The 20770-nt window shown below is 38.0% G+C and overlaps 2 protein-coding genes across 5 annotated transcripts in view; one reads left to right on the top strand and one right to left on the bottom strand.

Moving 5' to 3' along the window:
* LOC128689077 (nucleolar pre-ribosomal-associated protein 1) overlaps positions 1-13143 on the bottom strand; it is a 144739-nt gene extending 131596 nt beyond the window's left edge. Inside the window, exons 1-2 of the mRNA XM_070087207.1 lie at positions 12932-13143; positions 4978-5149 (exon numbers count right to left, since the gene is read on the bottom strand). Coding sequence (XP_069943308.1) covers positions 4978-5149; positions 12932-12983 — 224 coding nt within the window. The 5' untranslated portion in view covers positions 12984-13143. The remainder of the gene's footprint in view (positions 1-4977; positions 5150-12931) is intronic.
* Positions 13144-13655: 512 nt separating this feature from the next.
* LOC128689076 (uncharacterized) overlaps positions 13656-20770 on the top strand; it is a 96871-nt gene continuing 89756 nt past the window's right edge. For 2 of the 4 annotated variants that reach the window (XM_070087220.1, XM_070087223.1), the window contains exon 1: positions 13656-13793. Coding sequence is in view for 1 of the 4 variants with exons in the window: in XM_070087222.1 (XP_069943323.1) it covers positions 13767-13793 (27 nt within the window). In the remaining 3 variants the exon portion in view is untranslated. Of the gene's footprint in view, positions 13909-20770 lie in introns of all 4 variants that reach the window. The other 2 variants (XM_070087222.1, XM_070087221.1) reach the window with 2 other exon arrangements.

Consider the following 20770-nt stretch of genomic DNA (forward strand, 5'->3'; position numbering starts at 1 on the left):
CTTTCCTAAAGCCTCCTTGTTCATCTGCTATCCTATTCTCCGTCTTACTCTTAATTCTTTCAATAATAACTCTACCATACACTTTACCAGGTATACTCAGCAGACTTATCCCCCTATAATTTTTGCACTCTCTTTTATCCCCTTTGCCTTTATACAAAGGAACTATGCATGCTCTCTGCCAATCCCTAGGTACCTTACCCTCTTCCATACATTTATTAAATAATTGCACCAACCACTCCAAAACTATATCCGCACCTGCTTTTAACATTTCTTTTAATTTGTTACTATGTATTAGGATTAGTTTGCCTGAAATGCCTCGGCATGATAGTGGCTATCTTTGTATTTAGCAAATCAAAATTGTAATTACACATTGTAACCTTTACATAGAAATAAACTTATTATTATTATTATTGTTTCAGGTTTCATTTCCATATTGTGGGTTAGTTGTGAACATGCATACCCCTTACCACTCTACAGCAGTGTTTTTTTTTTTTAATTCTGCAACTGAACCACTGTTTTCTCCAAGCTACACACCAGCACAGTCATGAATAGCTGGCACCCACTTACTGTTAGGGGTAACTGGGACAACATATGTAAGGAAACATGCCCAACATTTTCATTAATCCAAGACCTGAGCCCCAGTCCTTCAGGTATGAGCTGAAGCTACTACCAACTAAGCTACAAGCATCTTTGATATTATCTTTTCTTATGGCCGAATTCTATTAGCCAAAATGTGCAACTGGAAGTGTAATTACTGAATCCTATGGTGTCCCATAGCTCAATTGCTAGTGCACTCATCTCACACACTGGGGTCCTGGGATTGATTCTCTGGTATGGCTGGAAAACATTAGGACGTGTTTTTCTAAAACACCTGCTGTCCCTGTTCACCCATCAGTAAAATGGGTACTTGTGTGTTAGTCAACTGGTGTGAGTCACATCCTGGGACAAAACTGTCCTAATTTGCCTGAAATGCTCTGCATACCTGTTATATAACAGGTAGTAGGTTAGTAGACAGCAACCACCCAGGGAAGTACTACCGTCCTGCCAGATGACTGTGAAACAGAAACCTGTAACTGTTTTGCATGATGGTAGGATTGCTGGTTTCTTTTTCTGTCTCATAAACATGCTAGATAACAGGGATATCTTGCTACTCCTACTTACACTTTGGTCACACTTCACAAACACGCACATGCATATATATATTCATACATCTAGGTTTTTCTCCTTTTTCTAAATAGCTCTTGTTCTTCTTTATTTCTTCTATTGTCCATGGGGAAGTGGAAAAGAATCTTTCCTCCGTAAGCGGTGTGTGTCATATGAGGCGACTAAAATGCCGGGAGCAATGGGCTAGTAACCCTTTCTCCTGTAGACATTTACTAAAAAAGAGAAGAAAAACTTTATAAAACCGGGATGCTTGAATGTGCGTGGATGTAGTGCGGATGACAAGAAACAGATGATTGCTGATGTTATGAATGAAAAGAAGTTGGATGTCCTGGCCCTAAGCGAAACAAAGCTGAAGGGGGTAGAGGAGTTTCGGTGGGGGGAAATAAATGGGATTAAATCTGGAGTATCTGAGAGAGTTAGAACAAAGGAAGGGGTAGCAGTAATGTTGAAAGATCAATTATGGAAGGAGAAAAGGGAATATGAATGTGTAAATTCAAGAATTATGTGGATTAAAGTAAAGGTTGGATGCGAAAAGTGGGTCATAATAAGCGTGTATGCACCTGGAGAAGAGAGGAATGTAGAGGAGAGAGAGAGATTTTGGGAGATGTTAAGTGAATGTACAGGAGCCTTTGAACCAAGTGAGAGAGTAATTGTGTAGGGGACCTGAATGCTAAAGTAGGAGAAACTTTTAGAGAGGGTGTGGTAGGTAAGTTTGGGGTGCCAGGTGTAAATGAAAATGGGAGCCCTTTGATTGAACTTTGTATAGAAAGGGGTTTAGTTATAGGTAATACATATTTTAAGAAAAAGAGGATAAATAAGTATACAAGATATGATGTAGGGCGAAATGACAGTGGTTTGTTGGATTATGTATTGGTAGATAAAAGACTGTTGAGTAGACTTCAGGATGTACATGTTTATAGAGGGGCCACAGATATATCAGATCACTTTCTAGTTGTAGCTACACTGAGAGTAAAAGGTAGATGGGATACAAGGAGAATAGAAGCATCAGGGAAGAGAGAGGTGAAGGTTTATAAACTAAAAGAGGAGGCAGTTAGGGTAAGATATAAACAGCTATTGGAGGATAAATGGGCTAATGAGAGCATAGGCAATGGGGTCGAAGAGGTATGGGGTAGGTTTAAAAATGTAGTGTTGGAGTGTTCAGCAGAAGTTTGTGGTTACAGGAAGGTGGGTGCAGGAGGGAAGAGGAGCGATTAGTGGAATGATGATGTAAAGAGAGTAGTAAGGGAGAAAAAGTTAGCACATGAGAAGTTTTTACAAAGTAGAAGTGATGCAAGGAGGGAAGAGTATATGGAGAAAAAGAGAGAGGTTAAGAGAGTGGTGAAGCAATGTAAAAAGAGAGCAAATGAGAGAGTGGGTGAGATGTTATCAACAAATTTTGTTGAAAATAAGAAAAAGTTTTGGAGTGAGATTAACAAGTTAAGGAAGCCTAGAGAACAAATGGATCTGTCAGTTAAAAATAGGAGAGGAGAGTTATTAAATGGAGAGTTAGAGGTATTGGGAAGATGGAGGGAATATTTCGAGGAATTGTTAAATGTTGATGAAGATAGGGAAGCTGTGATTTCGTATATAGGGCAAGGAGGAATAACATCTTGTAGGAGTGAGGAAGAGCCAGTTGTGAGTGTGGGGGAAGTTCGTGAGGCAGTAGGTAAAATGAAAGGGGGTAAGGCAGCCGGGATTGATGGGATAAAGATAGAAATGTTAAAAGCAGGTGGGGATATAGTTTTGGAGTGGTTGGTGCAATTATTTAACCCTTAAATGGTCCAAACAAATCGACGTTCAAATTCGTAGTGCTACAAAAGTAGATCTACTTTTTTTAACATTTTCAATTGTAAAAAAAAAAATGTAGATAAAAGTTTTTTTTAAACGTTTTCAAATGTAAAACAAAAAAGAAGATCTACATTTTATTACATACTTTCAGATGTTGAAAAAACGTATATATACGTTTGGACCATTTAAGGGTTAATAAATGTATGGAAGAAGGTAAGGTACCTAGGGATTGGCAGAGAGCATGCATAGTTCCTTTGTATAAAGGCAAAGGGGACAAAAGAGAGTGCAAAAATTATAGGGGGATAAGTTTGTTGAGTATACCTGGTAAAGTGTATGGTAGAGTTATTATTGAAAGAATTAAGAGTAAGACGGAGAATAGGATAGCAGATGAACAAGGAGGCTTTAGGAAAGGTAGGGGTGTGTGGACCAGGTGTTTACAGTGAAACACATAAGTGAACAGTATTTAGATAAGGCTAAAAAGGTCTTTGTGGCATTTATGGATTTGGAAAAGGCGTATGACAGGGTGGATAGGAGGGCAATGTGGCAGATGTTGCAGGTGTATGGTGTAAGAGGTAGGTTACTGAAAGCAGTGAAGAATTTTTACGAGGATAGTGAGGCTCAAGTTAGAGTATGTAGGAAAGAGGGAAATTATTTCCCAGTAAAAGTAGGCCTTAGACAAGGATGTGTGATGTCACCGTGGTTGTTTAATATATTTATAGATGGAGTTGTAAGAGAAGTAAATGCGAGGGTCTTGGCAAGAGGTGTGGAGTTAAAAGATAAAGAATCACACATAAAGTGGGAGTTGTCACAGTTGCTCTTTGCTGATGACACTGTGCTCTTGGGAGATTCTGAAGAGAAGTTGCAGAGATTGGTGGATGAATTTGGTAGGGTGTGCAAAAGAAAAAAATTGAAAGTGAATACAGGAAAGAGTAAGGTTATGAGGATAACAAAAAGATTAGGTGATGAAAGATTGGATATCAGATTGGAGGGAGAGAGTATGGAGGAGGTGAATGTATTCAGATATTTGGGAGTGGATGTGTCAGCAGATGGGTCTATGAAAGATGAGGTGAATCATAGAACTGATGAGGGGAAAAGGGTGAGTGGTGCACTTAGGAGTCTCTGGAGACAAAGAACTTTGTCCTTGGAGGCAAAGAGGGGAATGTATGAGAGTATAGCTTTACCAACGCTCTTATATGGGTGTGAAGCATGGGTGATGAATGTTGCAGCGAAGAGAAGGCTGGAGGCAGTGGAGATGTCATGTCTGAGGGCAATGTATGGTGTGAATATAATGCAGAGAATTCGTAGTTTGGAAGTTAGGAGGAGGTGCGGGATTACCAAAACTGTTGTCCAGAGGGCTGAGGAAGGGTTGTTGAGGTGGTTTGGACATGTAGAGAGAATGGAGCGAAACAGAATGACTTCAAGAGTGTATCAGTCTGTAGTGGAAGGAAGGCGGGGTAGGGGTCGGCCTAGGAAAGGTTGGAGGGAGGGGGTAAAGGAGGTTTTGTGTGCGAGGGGCTTGGACTTCCAGCAGGCATGCGTGAGCGTGTTTGATAGGAGAGAATGGAGACAAGTGGGTTTTAATACTTGACGTGCTGTTGGAGTGTGAGCAAAGTAACATTTATGAAGGGGTTCAGGGAAACCGGCAGGCCGGACTTGAGTCCTATAGATGGGAAGTACAGTGCCTGCACTCTGAAGGAGGGGTGTTAATGTTGCAGTTTAAAAACTGTAATGTAAAGCACCCTTCTGGCAAGACAGTGATGGAGTGAATGATGGTGAAAGTTTTTCTTTTTCGGGCCACCCTGCACTGGTGGGAATCGGCCAGTGTGATAAAAAAAAAAAAAAAAAAAGGCACTTTCTATATAGTAGTATGTCATTGATATCAGTTATGGTCTGTATACCTTGTACATGTACTTGTAGAAATAAAGATATTATTATTATTATAATTAGTAGGAATATGCATAAATCAGGTAAACAATTTTGCTACCTCTCTACATGAAAATTCTAACTTTATTTACATAATCTTACTTGAGCAGTATATGGCTAAGTGCTGTAAAAATTGCTGCAAGTTCAGCAGCGTCTTGTTTCACAGTCAGCAAATCAAGAATTTCTTCACAGTTCTTGGTTGCATGAAGAAATTTATAGATGACATCTGTTGCAGTTTTATTTTCTTCAATATATGTGTTGAAGATCTCTAACTCTGTGAATTAGAAGTGTGTAAGCAAGTATCAAGCCTTTGTACATATAATTATTGTACCTATGTTATAAAAATTAAAATCCTTGCCCAGTTAAGGCTAAAAGAGCATTATTGTTTTTTTTTTTTAAAGATTTCAAAGATAGTCATGTAATATTTCTGTAGTTAGTTTCTATGTTTTCTCACAAAAACACTATTTCAATAAAATACAGTACTACTCAATAAGGTTACATAAACATTAAATATCAGAAATCTGGCATACAGTGATGGAGTTTTGAGGCTCATTCATGAAAGTGCATTACTACTAGCATTACATTATTATTATTGTATTCATGGAGAGTGCTAAATCCATAAGGGTTACACTGGACCCTGGGAATGGGAGGTAATCAGACATGATCAAAGAAAAAATGGGGCAGCTCCACTTCACTAGATCAAAAAAGCTTCATAAGTACTGTCACCAATTATTGCAACACTCTCTAACAAATCCATCAAGTCCTCCACCTTCCCAGCAACTCTCAAAATAGTGAGGGTCACCCCGATCCACAAAGGAGGTGATCAACTAGACTTAAAAAACTATAGACCAATGTCTAACTTACCTCTGCTCTCTAAAATCGCTGAAAAATTAATTCATAGACAGGTCTATTCCCACCTTGTCTCACACAACATACTAAACCCCTGTCAGTTTGGATTCAGGATTAATAAAAGCACAAATGATGCTATTATACACATGCTAGAACTAATATACACCGCTCTTGAGAAGAAAGAAGTCCCGCTGGGAATCTTCATTGATTTCCGTAAAGCTTTTAATACAGTTGACCGTGATTTGCTGCACATTAAATTAACACACTATGGTATAAGAGGGCACTCCCTCAACTACCTAAAGTCATACCTTAGTAACAGAAGCCAATATGTGTATGCAAATGGAGCAAACTCTTGCACTCAACCAATCACAGTTGGTGTCCCACAAGGAAGTGTCCTTGGCCGACTCTTCTTTCTCACTTACATCAATGACCTATTGAATGCATCACAACTACTCAAACCCATATTATCTGCAAATTACACAATACATATCCATCTTCTCTCACCCAAACCCAGTCATACTGGCCAACACTGTTAATGCTGAATTGCAGAAAACATCTACCTGGATGATGACTAATACTGACAAAACCTATTTCATTCAGTTTGGAAACAGCTGCAAATGTTCCACTTAACCCTTTCACTGTCGCAAGCCCTATTCTGAAACTGTCTTCCCATGTCGCAAAATTTAAAAAAAAATTATTTTTCTTACCAAAATGTTAGGATTAATTTGCCGAGTGTTTTAAGCCTAAATTTTTTTTTTTTTGCGATCAGTACATACTGAGATATAGAGGCATAAAGTTTGCAGAAAATGAGCCGTGTATGGCAACAGTGGCAAATGCCGCTCACCCGGTACACTTATATTTAGTCCCATTCAAAGGTTTCTTGTAATTTTCAATATTTTTTTTCCAAGTAACTTATGTGGCCTGTGAGACCAAAGTAAAGTGCTATGTTCATATATACACTTGCATGCAACACAAGCACACAAACATTATCATCAATATATTGTTTACAAAACTTGTTTACACAAACAATACAAAAAATTATTTATTACTATTGTTCTATAATATATATACAAATGTACAGTCACTGGATACTTTCCTAGAACTGCTGCAGCTTGTGGAATTCTTTGAAACATGGGTATATGCACAGTGGTACTTCACACTTCTCACACATAAAACGAGTGTCTGCGTTTTTGTGGGTGTTTTGTGGTATGTGCACAGACAAAACACCTCTTCTGAGGCAGCTTTATGGGGTAGTGATCACCAGGCCTCAGACGAGAGGGTATGTGTTGATAATTTCGTGGGCGCTGGTCCACTGCAGGTGTTGTTCCTTGGCACTTGAATATTATTTGTCTGATGACTGACAAACAAAATTCACCATAAGGTGGTTTGTCTTTGGTCTTCAACTTGTACATGTTATAAGCATTCAGCATGGAAATGTCAAGAAGATGGAAAAAAAGTTTTATGTACCACTTATAACTCCTGTGAACACAGTCAGCAAACCCAATTTGCATGTCACATTTGTCCACTAAGTGCATATTGAGGCTGAGGTCCATCACAGCTGCAGGTTTTAGAATGGGCTCATTGGTCTCTCTATTTTGCCTGCCACTGTCTGCCATTTCGTTTCAGTGAATTGATGTCAACAATGTGACATCACATTTCTCATGCCACCGAAATGCCATGATGTCATTGGAGCAAACACCTGCACCTCACCTCTACGAGAGCCTGCGTGGAACCTAGGCATATGCTTACGACTTCCACGCACTGTGCCACACACATCTGTCATGCTCACTTGCAAGAAATCACTGAGTAAGGGGCTTGTGTACCAGTTATCAGTATATAATATATGCCCCTTAACAAGATATGGTTCCATCATTGTTCTAACCACATCACCAGAGATACCCAATAACTTCCTGGTATCTCTCAATGTATGACTGCCAGTGTACACAATTATATCCAAAACCAGACCACTTTTGCAATCACACAGTACAAATAACTTTATACCAAAGCATTTCCTCTAGCTTGGTATATACTGCTTGAACGACAGTCTGCCTTTGAACAAAATCGAAGACTCATCAATAACAAGCTTCCTGAAGGGATAAAAATACATACAGCACTTTTGTTTCAGGTACATGAACACATTCATGATCTTATATAACCTGTCGTTTCTGTCAGGCACTGTTTTGTCTGAGAAGTGTGGCATACGTAACAGTAGCAGAAATCTATTCACTGGTATAATATCACTAAAATCTGGGGTTGAAATCAGGCATTCCATCGACCAGTATGTGGTGACAGTGTGCTTATACACATGTGGCATAAGCATTATTGTGGCAAAGAACAGATACATCTCTGCCACAGTTGTGTCCTTCCACTTGTGTAGCCATGATCTTGGTGAAAGAATTGTGTTTGCCATTGTGTATTCAAAGAATGTGTTACTTTGCCTGACAATGATGTCCATCAAGGGTTCATCGAAGAATAACTGAAAGCATTCCAGTTCAGTGGCATTGTTCCAAAGTGTACACGATGGCCGTATTCCACTTTGTGTTTCATCAAAGTGATGGGGATTGGGAACAAAATTGGCACCTTCCTGCCAATCCCAGATGCAGTCTGCTGGTGGGTACTGGATATTGACAGGTGGTTGTGGTTGTGCAGATTGTGGTTGTGCAGGTTGTGGGAGTGTGGGGGTGGTTGAGGATGACCTCTGTTCTGGCTGTGCTGAGTTAGCAGTGTGGGTAGCAGTGTGGCCCGCTCTTGGTGCTACACGACTCACGCCACCACCAACACTTATTACCAACACCACCTGCTGCCCCATGCACATTATGCATCCCCATTGTAACAATATCGTCATCTTCACTATCAGTCCGTGGTGTAGGGTCAGAGGATGTCCTCCATGATATACTACTTCCTTTTGGAATGGCATATGGCACACTACTAGAATACATGCTGTATTGTACATACTACCGTTTCACTGGAGAATATTTCCCCTCACTGTCACAACTCGAACTACTTTCAATAGCTTGGAAATCAATATCACTATCACTTTTACTGCTCACATCTGAATCCTGTACACGGAGACATAGTTTCCTCTTTCGCCCTGGTACAGGTGAACGTTAATGAGACGGCCCAGCACCAGCGGTGGAAGGTTGTGGGTCATCTGGGTTTTCATCACTAATTGCGTTATCTTGGGCACTGCTTTTGGTCACATCCTCCACAAAACCATGAAATTTACTTTCACTGGCACTTCCACTGGTGTTAGAGCTATCACCTGGGAACAAAATACTTCCAGTTCGCCAGGGAGTAAGGTACTTCTTACCGTGAGGCATGGTGAACAAGGACTACTAAAATGGCGCTCCCACAATGCACCACTGAGTCCCTGAATTTTTTCATTCAGCGCACACCCATCATGCAGACCCATTCCCTCACATGTAGGCCTACCAGCTTTCTCCCGCTTGATTTGAAACTGCCAGAATTTACGCATATTAATACATTGAAAAATATTGGCTTGTAAGTCGCATATATACGGCTGAAACAGTGAAAGGGTTAATATAACGCTAAACGGTTCACCCATCACAAGACTCACAGAAGGAAAATTCCTAGGAATCCACCTTGACAGTAGCCTCAAATTCTGACACATGTACAACAAATTTCCAAGAAAATCTGTAAGACAGTAGGCATACTATCAAAGATACAGTACTATGTTCCACAATCAGCTCTCTTTGCACTGTATCATTCACTCATCTACCCTTATCTCACATATGGAATTTGTGCATGGGGATCAACAACATTAAATCACCTAAGACCATTAATAACCCAGCAAACGGCTGCAGTCAGAATGATAACAAATTCCCACTCACGACAGCATACTCCACTAATATTCAAAAATCTAAAACTGCTGACCATAAAGAACATCCATACATATTCATGTGCCTACTACATACATAGAACACTACACTCAAACATAAACCCTCCACTCAAACTTCTCCTCACCAACTGTAACAGGACACACGACCACAACACAAGACACAGATCTCTTTTTGATGTACCCAGAGTCCATATCACACTGTGTAAAAACTCTATGCACATAAAGGGCCCCAAAATTTGGAATTCATTACCAGTAAATACTAAAGTAACCCAGTCTGAACATCAATTTGAGACTTCTCAAAAACCACTTACTCACCCTAAACTAAATACTCAATATTTAACTTTACCAAAAAATCTCCCAATTACTTAAATCTTAAAACTTCAAAACTAGATACCCAAAGTTCATACACTGACTACATTGTAGTAAAAATACCTACCCAAAACAATACTGCCTTACACCCAATTGTAGCACTCTCATATTGTAAATTACTTTCAACAACTCACAATGTTATATTCCCATAATATAATTTCAATATTTATTATTGAAACTATTGTAATTTGAGTACAATTAATGTCTATTATAAATAAAAAAAGATGTGCAACTTAAACTACGATTAATTTATTTAGTATTAAGTAGCCCGTAAGCCATTAAATTAAGTCTGCGCATAATGCCTAGGCATGACAGTGATTCTCTTTGCATTGCAACTCATAATTGTAATTTTATAATCTCAATGTAATCTTGCAAAGAAATAAAATTTGTTAAGTGGCATCCAGGCACCTCCATATAAGGGTAGCATGATTACAGACATAACTTTCCTGAGGGATGTGTAAAGTCACTTTGAATTTTGGGGTTATCCTAGGTAATGTACACTATGTATAACTGTGTACCTGTGCCTGAAGCCTGGTGGCTAAAGCTCTCGCTTCACACGGCGAGGGTCTGGGTTCGATTCCCAGCCAGGGTAGAAACATTGGGCGTGTTTCTTTACACCAGTTGTCTATGTTCACCCATAGAATATTGCCCTAAGAATATTGCCCCAAGAATATTGCCCTAACTAAACCTAATGAAACACCACTGCATCCCACTGACACAGCTAACAAGATAAACGACTTCTTCTCAACCATAGGTTCTAATCTCGCCAATAAAATCCCACGCACCAATGCCCATGCCGGGGACTACCTAGATGGGAATTTCCCAAATTCCTTCTATCTTGCTCCAACTGAGCCCATGGAAGTCACTGAGATTATAAAGTCACTTAAAAATAACTCAGGGAATCTGTCTCATGTCCCACCATTATTGTACAAGAGAGCGGCCCATGTCCTCTCGCATGCTATCTCATTACTTTTTAACAAGTCACTAGAAACTAGCACCTTCCCGAAACTACTCAAGACGGCAAGGGTTACACCAATACATAAAGGTGGTGACCCTACAGATTTAAACAACTATAGGCCAATATCAAACTTACCATTGCTATCCAAAATCTTTGAGAAACTCGTGCACAGGAGACTATATTCATTTATAACGGCACAAAACATACTCAACCCCTGCCAATTTGGATTCAGGAAAAATAAAAGCACTAACGATGCAATCATAAAAATGCTAGATCTGCTTTACACAGCATTGGAAAATAAGGAATATCCACTAGGAATTTTTATTGACCTAAGAAAAGCTTTTGACACAGTAGACCACGGCATCCTACTCCACAAACTTGACCATTATGGTATAAGAGGCCATGCGCTTGCATATTTCAAATCTTACCTTATTAATAGGTATCAGTATGTCACCATTAAAGACACAGCATCAACAACACAGCCACTTGATACTGGAGTTCCGCAGGGAAGTGTCCTTGGTCCCCTGCTCTTCCTCATATACATCAATGATCTTCCAAACGTATCTCAACACCTGAACCCCATTCTCTTTGCTGACGACACGACTTATGTCATCTCTCACCCTAATCTTGCCACCCTCAACACCATTGTTAATGAGGAGCTGATCAAAATATCGACTTGGATGACAGCCAATAAACTTACGCTTAACACTGACAAAACCTACTACATTATGTTTGGTAGCAGAGCAGGAGATGTGCAAATTAACATTAAGATCGACAACACTCTAATTGCCAGGCATAATGAGGGCAAATTCCTAGGCCTATACCTCGACAACAACCTGAACTTCAGCACCCATATCCAACACATAACCAAAAAAGTATCCAAAACGGTTGGGATCCTCTCCAGGATATGATACTACGTGCCGCAAACTGCCCTTCTCACACTATACCATTCACTTATATATCCATACCTCACCTATGCTATCTGTGCTTGGGGTTCAACTGCAGCAACACACCTAAAGCCAATAATAACCCAACAAAAAGCTGCAGTAAGAATAATCACTAAATCCCATCCCTGGCAACACCCCCCCCCCCCACTCTTCATAGATCTAAACTTACTCCCTGTTCAGTACATCCACACTTACTACTGTGCAGTCTATATCTACAGGACCTTAAATTCCAATATTAACCTTGACCTAAAATGCTTTCTTGATAGTTGTGACAGAACCCACAGGCACAACACCAGACACAAACATCTCTATGACATTCCCCATGTCCGACTAAACCTTCACAAAAATTCAATGTATGTCAAAGGCCCTAAAATCTGGAACACCCTACCTGAAAATTCTAAAACTGCAGACACATTCATCACCTTCAAAACTACCATCAGAAAACATCTTATCTCCCTGATACACCCTGTCAACTAATAATACGAATACCACCTGGTGGTTCACACTTACACTCACTCACCCATTTGACCATAAACAGAAATATCAATCTCAATCTCAAAATAATGAATCTTAACTAGTCATAAGTTGGCCTGTGATACTCCAATACTGAAACTATGTATAGTGCCAAAACAAAAGCATTCACATTGCTAAACTCACAAACTAGTATTTAGTCACTTAGCCATAATACCAACTTACCTCATAATTTTATAATATTTTAAACTTAAGATTTAATCTAAGTCTGCCCGAAATGCCTAGCCATGCTATGTGTTCTAGTGGTACACTCTGTAATTATTATTTTACTACATGTAAACCACACAATAACCAAATTCTGTAAACTCAGCATTGTAATACTTATAGAGAATAAACTTTGAATTTGAATCACTGTTTGCGAATTAGGTACCTGGGTGTTAGTGGACTGGTGTGGGTCGCATCCTGGGATACTGACCTAATCTGCCCGAAGTGCTCTGAATAACAAGGATAGTAGTATGTCATTGTTGTTATCTTGGCCTGTATACCATGTACTTGTAGTAAATAAAAATATTAGTATTATTATTATTATACTATTATTATTACCTGCTATGGGGTCATCCCCTTTAAGATTCTCAATGAAGCTGGATACATTCATGGTTCAAAGGATGGAGAAGCCGGTCATTCTAGTTCTTCAGATACGTACAGTCTTCTCAAATTACATAAGTTGTGATGTAGAGTAAGTGTAGTTATGTTGTAGTAATATTGACTGTCACTCCAGGCAGATTACCACGTGTTGCTGCTGATGTTGTTGCTGTTGCTGTTGATGAATGATTTAATTTGTTTAAAAGATGTATTACAATAATTTATTTAATGTATAAATTTATTATAATCTTACAAGCATATCAGACAAACAACGCGGTCTTTAAGATAGGTTTATTCTGTAAAATAAAAGCAGTATAAGAGAGACTTTGCATAAGTAGCTTTCTTTTGAGATTTCATTTGTATATCAAATTATATTTATATTATAATTATATAAAATGTATCCAACTGAAATATAACTTCTGTGAATGGCTTATAAAAATATATAAAAAAAATATATATTTTTTTTATCTTGAGTAAGAATTGTTTACGAAACTTGACTTCGTCGAATGTCTTTATTCTTGGCTTTAATCACTCTTATTAGTCTTATCAAAAATTTAAATTTTGTACATATTATGCACCTAATTAAATTGAAATAATAATACGTGTTTAAAAATGCTGATATTTTCCATTATTAATAAGGATTTTATATGCGAGCTTTCTGAGAATTTTTTGTTGACTGTCAAAATGAACGAACACTGGAGGACTTGACGTGTGGTTGTCTGTGCCAACTCGACACTGCTTTTGTGTTCATATTTTGTGTTCAGCAGCGCTGGTGCCTTTGACATTCAAGGGACAGATGTTATATGGAATGAGAGTGTCACAGGTCAGCGCACCATTAAGAAGCTAACTTCTGTGTAGAATACATATGGCAAACTTTACTTTTAAGCATACTTTCCATCATTAGTCAAAATATTACTAAAAGTTACTGCTGTAGTTTTGTAAGTTTTGTGAAAAATAATCAAGTCATTGTACTTAAGGAAACTATTGATACTAACCTTTGAATAATGTGAGTGATCTTAATATTCCAGAGTTACCAGTCGGTCAGAAGTCGCCGATATTTTTCAGTATTACGGGTTTAGCGCTTAAATTTATATTATTGTTATCTTCTGTATGTAAGTTTCGGCATGCTGCCTTGTAACTGTAGACCAATTTAACCATTTCTTATAAATGATAGCGGGTACATTAATGCATAATACATTTATGTTTTAAAATAACTTGTAAGTGTTTTCTACCAGGTTACTGAGCTGCCACCAGGATAACTCATTCACTTAGGTAATTTGGAAAGTCAGTGACCTGTCTAGGTATCCCTATAAATTATACACAGCTTAACCTAAACTAGTCAACAAACTATTTTGTATGTTGGAGAACATGTGTGGATTGTTAGTTTGGTGAGATCATGTTTAGTTTTCTTTTATAAGCTTAATGCAAGTGATCAGAGACTGGGCAGAGACTTAACCAGAATTACCTGTTGGAGGATCGAACCTTCACTGTGTTTGGTGAAGTCGCTGACTTTTCAAATCGCCAAACTTAGTGGGTTACCCAGGTGGCAGGTTTAGTGATTTGTTACATTACTGTATAACCCTGAGATAATGTAATTTTGCTTATGTGAATGCTTGCCAGTAGATTTTAACCCTTTCAGGGTTTCGGCCGCGCTAGTACGGCTTACGTGCCAGGGTCCTTGACGTACTAGTACTCATAAATTCTAGCGCCTTCAAATTTAGTGAGAGAAAGCTGGTAGGCCTACATATGAAAGAATGGGTCTATATGGTCAGTGTGTGCAGTATAAAATAAATCCTGCAGCACACAGTGCGTAATGAGAAAAAAAAACTTTGACTGTGTTTTTGGATTAAAACAGCGAATTTGCACTGTATTTTCGTATGGCATTTATTGTTGTATTCTAGTTTTCCTGGTCTCATTTGATAGAATGGAAGACATATTACAGAAATTGGGATGATTTTGACTGGTTTTACAATGAAAAGTACCTTGAAATTGAGCTCAAAGTAGCAGAAATGTTCGATTTTTACCAAAGTTCAAAAGTAAACAAATCATTCTTAGCGTCCAATACACATCAACTGGTGTGTCTAATATTCTTTCACAAGTGCGCCGATATTATTTATACCATTTCTACACAAATGCAGTAGTCTGCATAACAGTAAATCTTCTATTTTTTTGTGAGAATAAAAATTCAAAATGGAAAGCAAAAGAATGTAAGAGGGGCGTGGGGACATGACTAATGAACAGAGGAAATGTTATTTTAATGCCAGGAATGTCCTTCTTGTTTATCCTGGACCCTATTTGGAAATTGGCATCTTTTGAAATTTGTGTGAAATTGGCAAAATTTCTAAATTCTGACCACTATATTGGATAGTTGAAATCGGTAAATGGGTGGTTTCTTGTACTCATTCGATAGAAAAAATGGAGTTCTGGTGAAACAGGTATGAGTTTTGTCGACTAGTACAGTGGAATTGGCCGAAAATAGGGCTCAAAGTGGGCAAAATCGCTGATGCGTAAACATCGTCAAGACTGTTAACTTTGCGAGAGCATAATTCCGTAAGTTTTCCATCGAATTTCATACTTTTGGTGTCATTATGATCAGGAAAAGATTCTCTGTCTTTTCATAACTTTTTTTTTTTTTTTTTTTTTTTTTTTTTTTTTTTTTTTTTATTTTTTTTTTTTTTGTGTTTAATTTGGGGGACCCTGAGAACAAGTCTCTGAGAGGGCCTGTGGGCCCTGAAGGGTTAATAAATTTGTAAGGTACTATACTATATACACACACAAATAACCTGCACATAAAAGACAGAAGCTTACGACGACGTTTCGGTCCGACTTGGACCATTGACAAAGTCAATGTTATTTGTGTATCGTTCCAGTCACGGTATTGTGCCTTTTTGTTATTTAACTATACTATATATAAGAGACAGTGCTTTATGACTCGTACAGGTTTAGTGCCTTTTTAAATATATGTCAGTAATGTGGGTGAACTCATCACTGGTAGTAAAATATCCAAGACCTCTGTCTAATTGATGATTTGGTAACATTAGTGATATTCCTGGCATTTGCTTCCATTAGCTTTTAAAAGTCCAAGGTAGTAGATCTTTAAATATACATAGTTTTCTAACAATAACAAGTTTATTTTAGCATGCTACATGTTTGTACAAAGGAGTGTAACAATTTGGTGAACATGCCAAAAGCCCCTTTATATGCAGAGCATTTCGGGCAAGCTTAAGACTAACTTAATATTAACAAGGCAATAACAGTGCTGTAATTTTACATATGGTCATTAGGTGAGTTACAGTGAATAGAAGAAAATTGAATAGTATTCAACTAGTTCATGCTGTATGGCTTTAGTAAGTTTGGTTGAAAATAATTACAGTTTTGACGTAGTATACATACGTGTATATAAAAAATACAGTACGTATTACAATTTAGAACAATTTAAAATAATGAAGTTGAAAGAATTTTAAGTTTGAAGTAATGATTAAATGGTTGAGAAAATTCAAACAGAATTTACAATATGAAGTATTACAATTTAACACCATTTAAAACAATTAAATTGAAACAATTATAAGTTTGAAGTAATGAGTAAATAGTTGAGTAGTCATCAAACACAGTATACAGTAATGAAAGTGAAACAATTTTATGTTTGAAGTAAGTGATCAATTAGTTGAGCAGCCATAAATTATTTAGGATTTTTTGGAGTAACTGATAGGTGTTAACCCTTTGAGGGTTTTCGTCGTACTAGTACGTCTTACGCGTAGGGGTTTTTGACGTACTAGTACTCTTAAATTCTAGCGACCTCAAATCTAGTGGGAGAAAGCTGGTAGGCCTTCATATGAAAGAATGGGTCTATGTGGTCAGTGTGCACAGTCTAAAAAAAATCCTGCAGCACACGGTGCATAATGAGAAAAAAAAAACTTTTTCCATTTCTTTTTAATAAATCAGCGACTTTGCAGTGTATTTTCGTATAGTATTTATTGTTGTATTCTAGTTTTCTTGGTCTCATTTTATAGAATGGAAGACATATTACTGAAATTGAGATGATTTTGACTGGTTTTACAATGAAAGGTGCCTTGAAATTGAGCTCAAAGTAGCAGAAATGTTCGATTTTTACCAAACTTCAAAAGTAAACAAATCGTGCCAAGCGTGCAATACACGTCAACTGGTGAGTCTAATATTCTTTCACAAGTGCACCAATAATATTTATACCATTTTTTACACTAATGCAGTAGTCTGCATAACAGTAAATCTTATATTTTTTGTGAGAATAAAAATTCAAAGTGGAAAGCAAAAGAATATAAGAGGGGCCTTGAGACGTGACTAATGACTAGAGGAAATGTCATTTTAGTGCCAGGAATGTCTTTCTTGTTTATTCTGGACCCTATTCCGAAATTGGCATCTTTTGAAATTTGTGTGAAATTGGCAAAATTGCTAAATTCTGACCACTGTACTGGATAGTTGAATTTATAAATGGGTGGTTTCTTGCACCCATTCGATAGAAAAAATGGAGTTCTAGCGAAATATTCATGTTTTTTGTCGACTAGTACAGTGAAATTGGCCGAAAATGGGGCTCAAAGTGGGCAAAATCGCCGATCCGTAAACATCGCCGAGACCGCTAACTTTGCGAGAGCATAATTCCGTGAGTTTTCTATCAAATTTCAAACTTTTGGTGTCATTATGATCGGGAAAAGATTCTCTATCTTTTCATAAGAGAAAATAATTTTTTTTTTTTTTTAAATTTGGCCGACCCTGAGAACGAGTTTCGGAGAGGGCCTGTCGACCCTCAAAGGGTTAAGTAAAGTGTTTGTCTGGTTAATTTTGGGTGATGAAGTGATTTTTAAGTAGGGACTTAAATTGATTTACAGGCATTGGCCCTTTAGTGTGTTCTGGCAATGAATTCCAGATCTTCTGGCCCTTTATGTGCATAGCATTTTTGCATAGGGAGACATGGACATCAGGGATCTTGAAAAGTGATTTGTGCCTTGTATTATGCCTGTGTGTTCTGTTGTGGCTATTAAGGAGGAGTTGGAGAGGAGGGTTAATATTTAAGTATAATGTTCTGTATGTGTAGTAGGTACAATAATAAGTGTGGATTTTTTGTATATTAAGCACGTTAAAGCTCTTTAAAAGCGGTGGAGTGTGCTGTCTTGTGCAGGAGTTGGTAATCAGTCGCACTGGAGCTTTTTGTTGGGTTATTAAAGATTTAAGGCGATTTCCTGTGGTTGAGCCCCATGCACAAATACCATAGGTGAGGTAAGGGTAATTGAGACTGGTAAATAGCAAAAAGAACCATTTAGGGTACATAGTACCATATCTTTGAAAGGATGCATACTGGATATTTGCTGTACAGTGGACCCCCGCATAACGATGGCATCACATAGCGATTTTTCCGCATACCGCTTACTTTTATCGCAAAATTTTTGCCGCACATACCGATTAAAAACCCGCTCACCGATTTTCGTCCGAGACGCGTCCAATGTGCCCTCAGCCAGCCTCACATGTGCCGCCCGTCCCATTGTTTACCAGCCAGCCTCCGCGGTAACATCCAAGCATACACTCGGAATATTTCGTATTATTACAGTGTTTTCGGTGCTGTTTCTGGAAAATAAGTGACCATGGGCCCCAAGAAAGCTTCTAGTGCCAACCCTGTGGTAAAAAGGGTGAGAATTAGTATGGAAATTAAGAAAGATTTTGAAGGGTTTGGGGCTAACCCTGAGAAGCCTATGCCAGTTGTGGAATCCATTGTGCCTACTTCAAAGATTAAGGAAATGTGTGCACAGTGGGTTGAACTGCAAACCTTTATGGATGAAAATCACCCTGACACAGCTGTTGCATGCCGTGCTGGTGACTATTTCAATGACAATGTTGTGGCCCATTTTAGACAAATCGTAAAGGAACGGGAGGTACAGAGCTCTATGGACAGATTTGTTGTGCGACAGAGGTCCAGTGACTCTCAAGCTGGTCCTAGTGGCATTAAAAGAAGAAGGGAAGTAACCCCGGAAAAGGACTTGCTACCTCAAGTCGTAATGGAAGGGGATTCCCCTTCTAAACAGTAAGAAGATAATGCTCTCCCCTCCTCCCATCCCATCAATCATCACCAGATCTTCAATAAAAGTAAGTGTCATGTAAGTGTGCATGCCTTTTTCAGTTTGTGTGTATTAAAATTAATATTTCATGTGGTAAAAAATTTTTTTTTTCATACTTTTGGGTGTCTTGCACGGATTAATTTTATTTCCATTATTTCTTATGGGGAAAATTCATTCACATAACGATTATTTCGCATAACAATTACCCCTCTTGCACGGATTAAAATCGTTAACCGGGGGTCCACTGTATATGGGTCTGGAATTAGAGACCAATCAAGATGGAGACCTAGAAATTTGCCCTCAGTGTGTCTTGAAATGGGTGAACCATTTATCAGCATGTTTAGCTGTACATTTAAAGCTCTGTTTCTAAATAGCATGAAGTAGGTTTTGTCTATATTGAAAGTAAGTTTGTTGGTAGCCATCCACGTAGATATTTTTAGTAGTTTGTAATTTACAGTGTCTGTTAGTACAGTTGGGTTTGGGTGAGAGAAGACATAAGTAGTGTCAACTGCAAATAAAATGGGTTTAACCCTTTGACTGTTTCGGTCGTATATATACGTCTTACGAGGTACTGAGTTTGATGTATATATACACATAAATTCTAGTGGCTTCAAATCAAGCAGGAGAAAGCTGGTAGGCCCACATGTGAGAGAATGGGTCTGTGTGGTCACTGTGCACCATATAAATAAAATCCTGGAGCATGCAGTGCATAATGAGAAAAAAAAAAACTCCGACCGTTTTTTTTTTTAATTAAAATGCTGAATTTGTGGTGTATTTTCGTATAGTATTTATGGTTGAATTCTCGTTTTCTTGGTCTCATTTGATAGAATGGAAAACATTTTATAGAAATAGAGGTGATTTTAATTGTTTTTTTCTATAAAAAGAACCTGGAAATGGAGCTCAAAGTAGGGGAAATGTTTGATTTTTGCCGATGTTCAAAAGTAAACAAATGATGTCATTGTCCAGTAAATGTCCAACTAGCCATTCTAATATGCAGTCATGAATGGGTTGACATTATTTGTACAATTATTACAGTATTGCAGTAGTCTGCATAACAGCAAATCTTCTATTATTTGTTTGAATAAAAATTCAAATAGAAAGCAAGAGTAATATCAGACGGGCCTGGAGACATGACTGATGAAGAAAGAAAATGTTATTTTAGAGCCAGGAATGTCTGCATTGTTCATTCTGGACCTTATTTTGAAATTGTCATATTTTTTAATTTTCGTGAAATTGGCCAAATTGCAAATTTCTGACCACGTTATTGGGTAGTTGAAATCGGTAAATGGGCAGTTTCTTGTACTCAATCGATAGGAAAAATGGAGTTCTAAAGAAATTGCTATGAGTTTGGTCGGCTGGAACAATGGAATTAGCCAAAAATAGAGCTCAAATTGGGCAAAATCGCCGATTTGTAAATATGGCTGAGGTCGCTAACTTCGCGAGAGCATAATTTCGTCAGTTTTCCATCAAATTCCATTTTTTTGGTTTCATTACAATCGGAAAAATATTCTCTATCATTTCATAAGATTTATTTATTTATTTATTTTTTTTTAAATTTGTGACACCAGGAGACACCTCAGGATTGGGGGTTGTTACAGTCAAGGGGTTAATGCATTTGGGAGGTCATTGATGTAAATGAGAAAGAGAAGTGGGCCAAGGACACTACCCAGTTGGACTCCAACAAAAACGGGTTGTGTAGTGGAATTAGCACCATTTG

This window comes from Cherax quadricarinatus, chromosome 21, assembly GCF_038502225.1.
Source record: "Cherax quadricarinatus isolate ZL_2023a chromosome 21, ASM3850222v1, whole genome shotgun sequence".
Lineage (NCBI taxonomy): Eukaryota > Metazoa > Arthropoda > Malacostraca > Decapoda > Parastacidae > Cherax > Cherax quadricarinatus.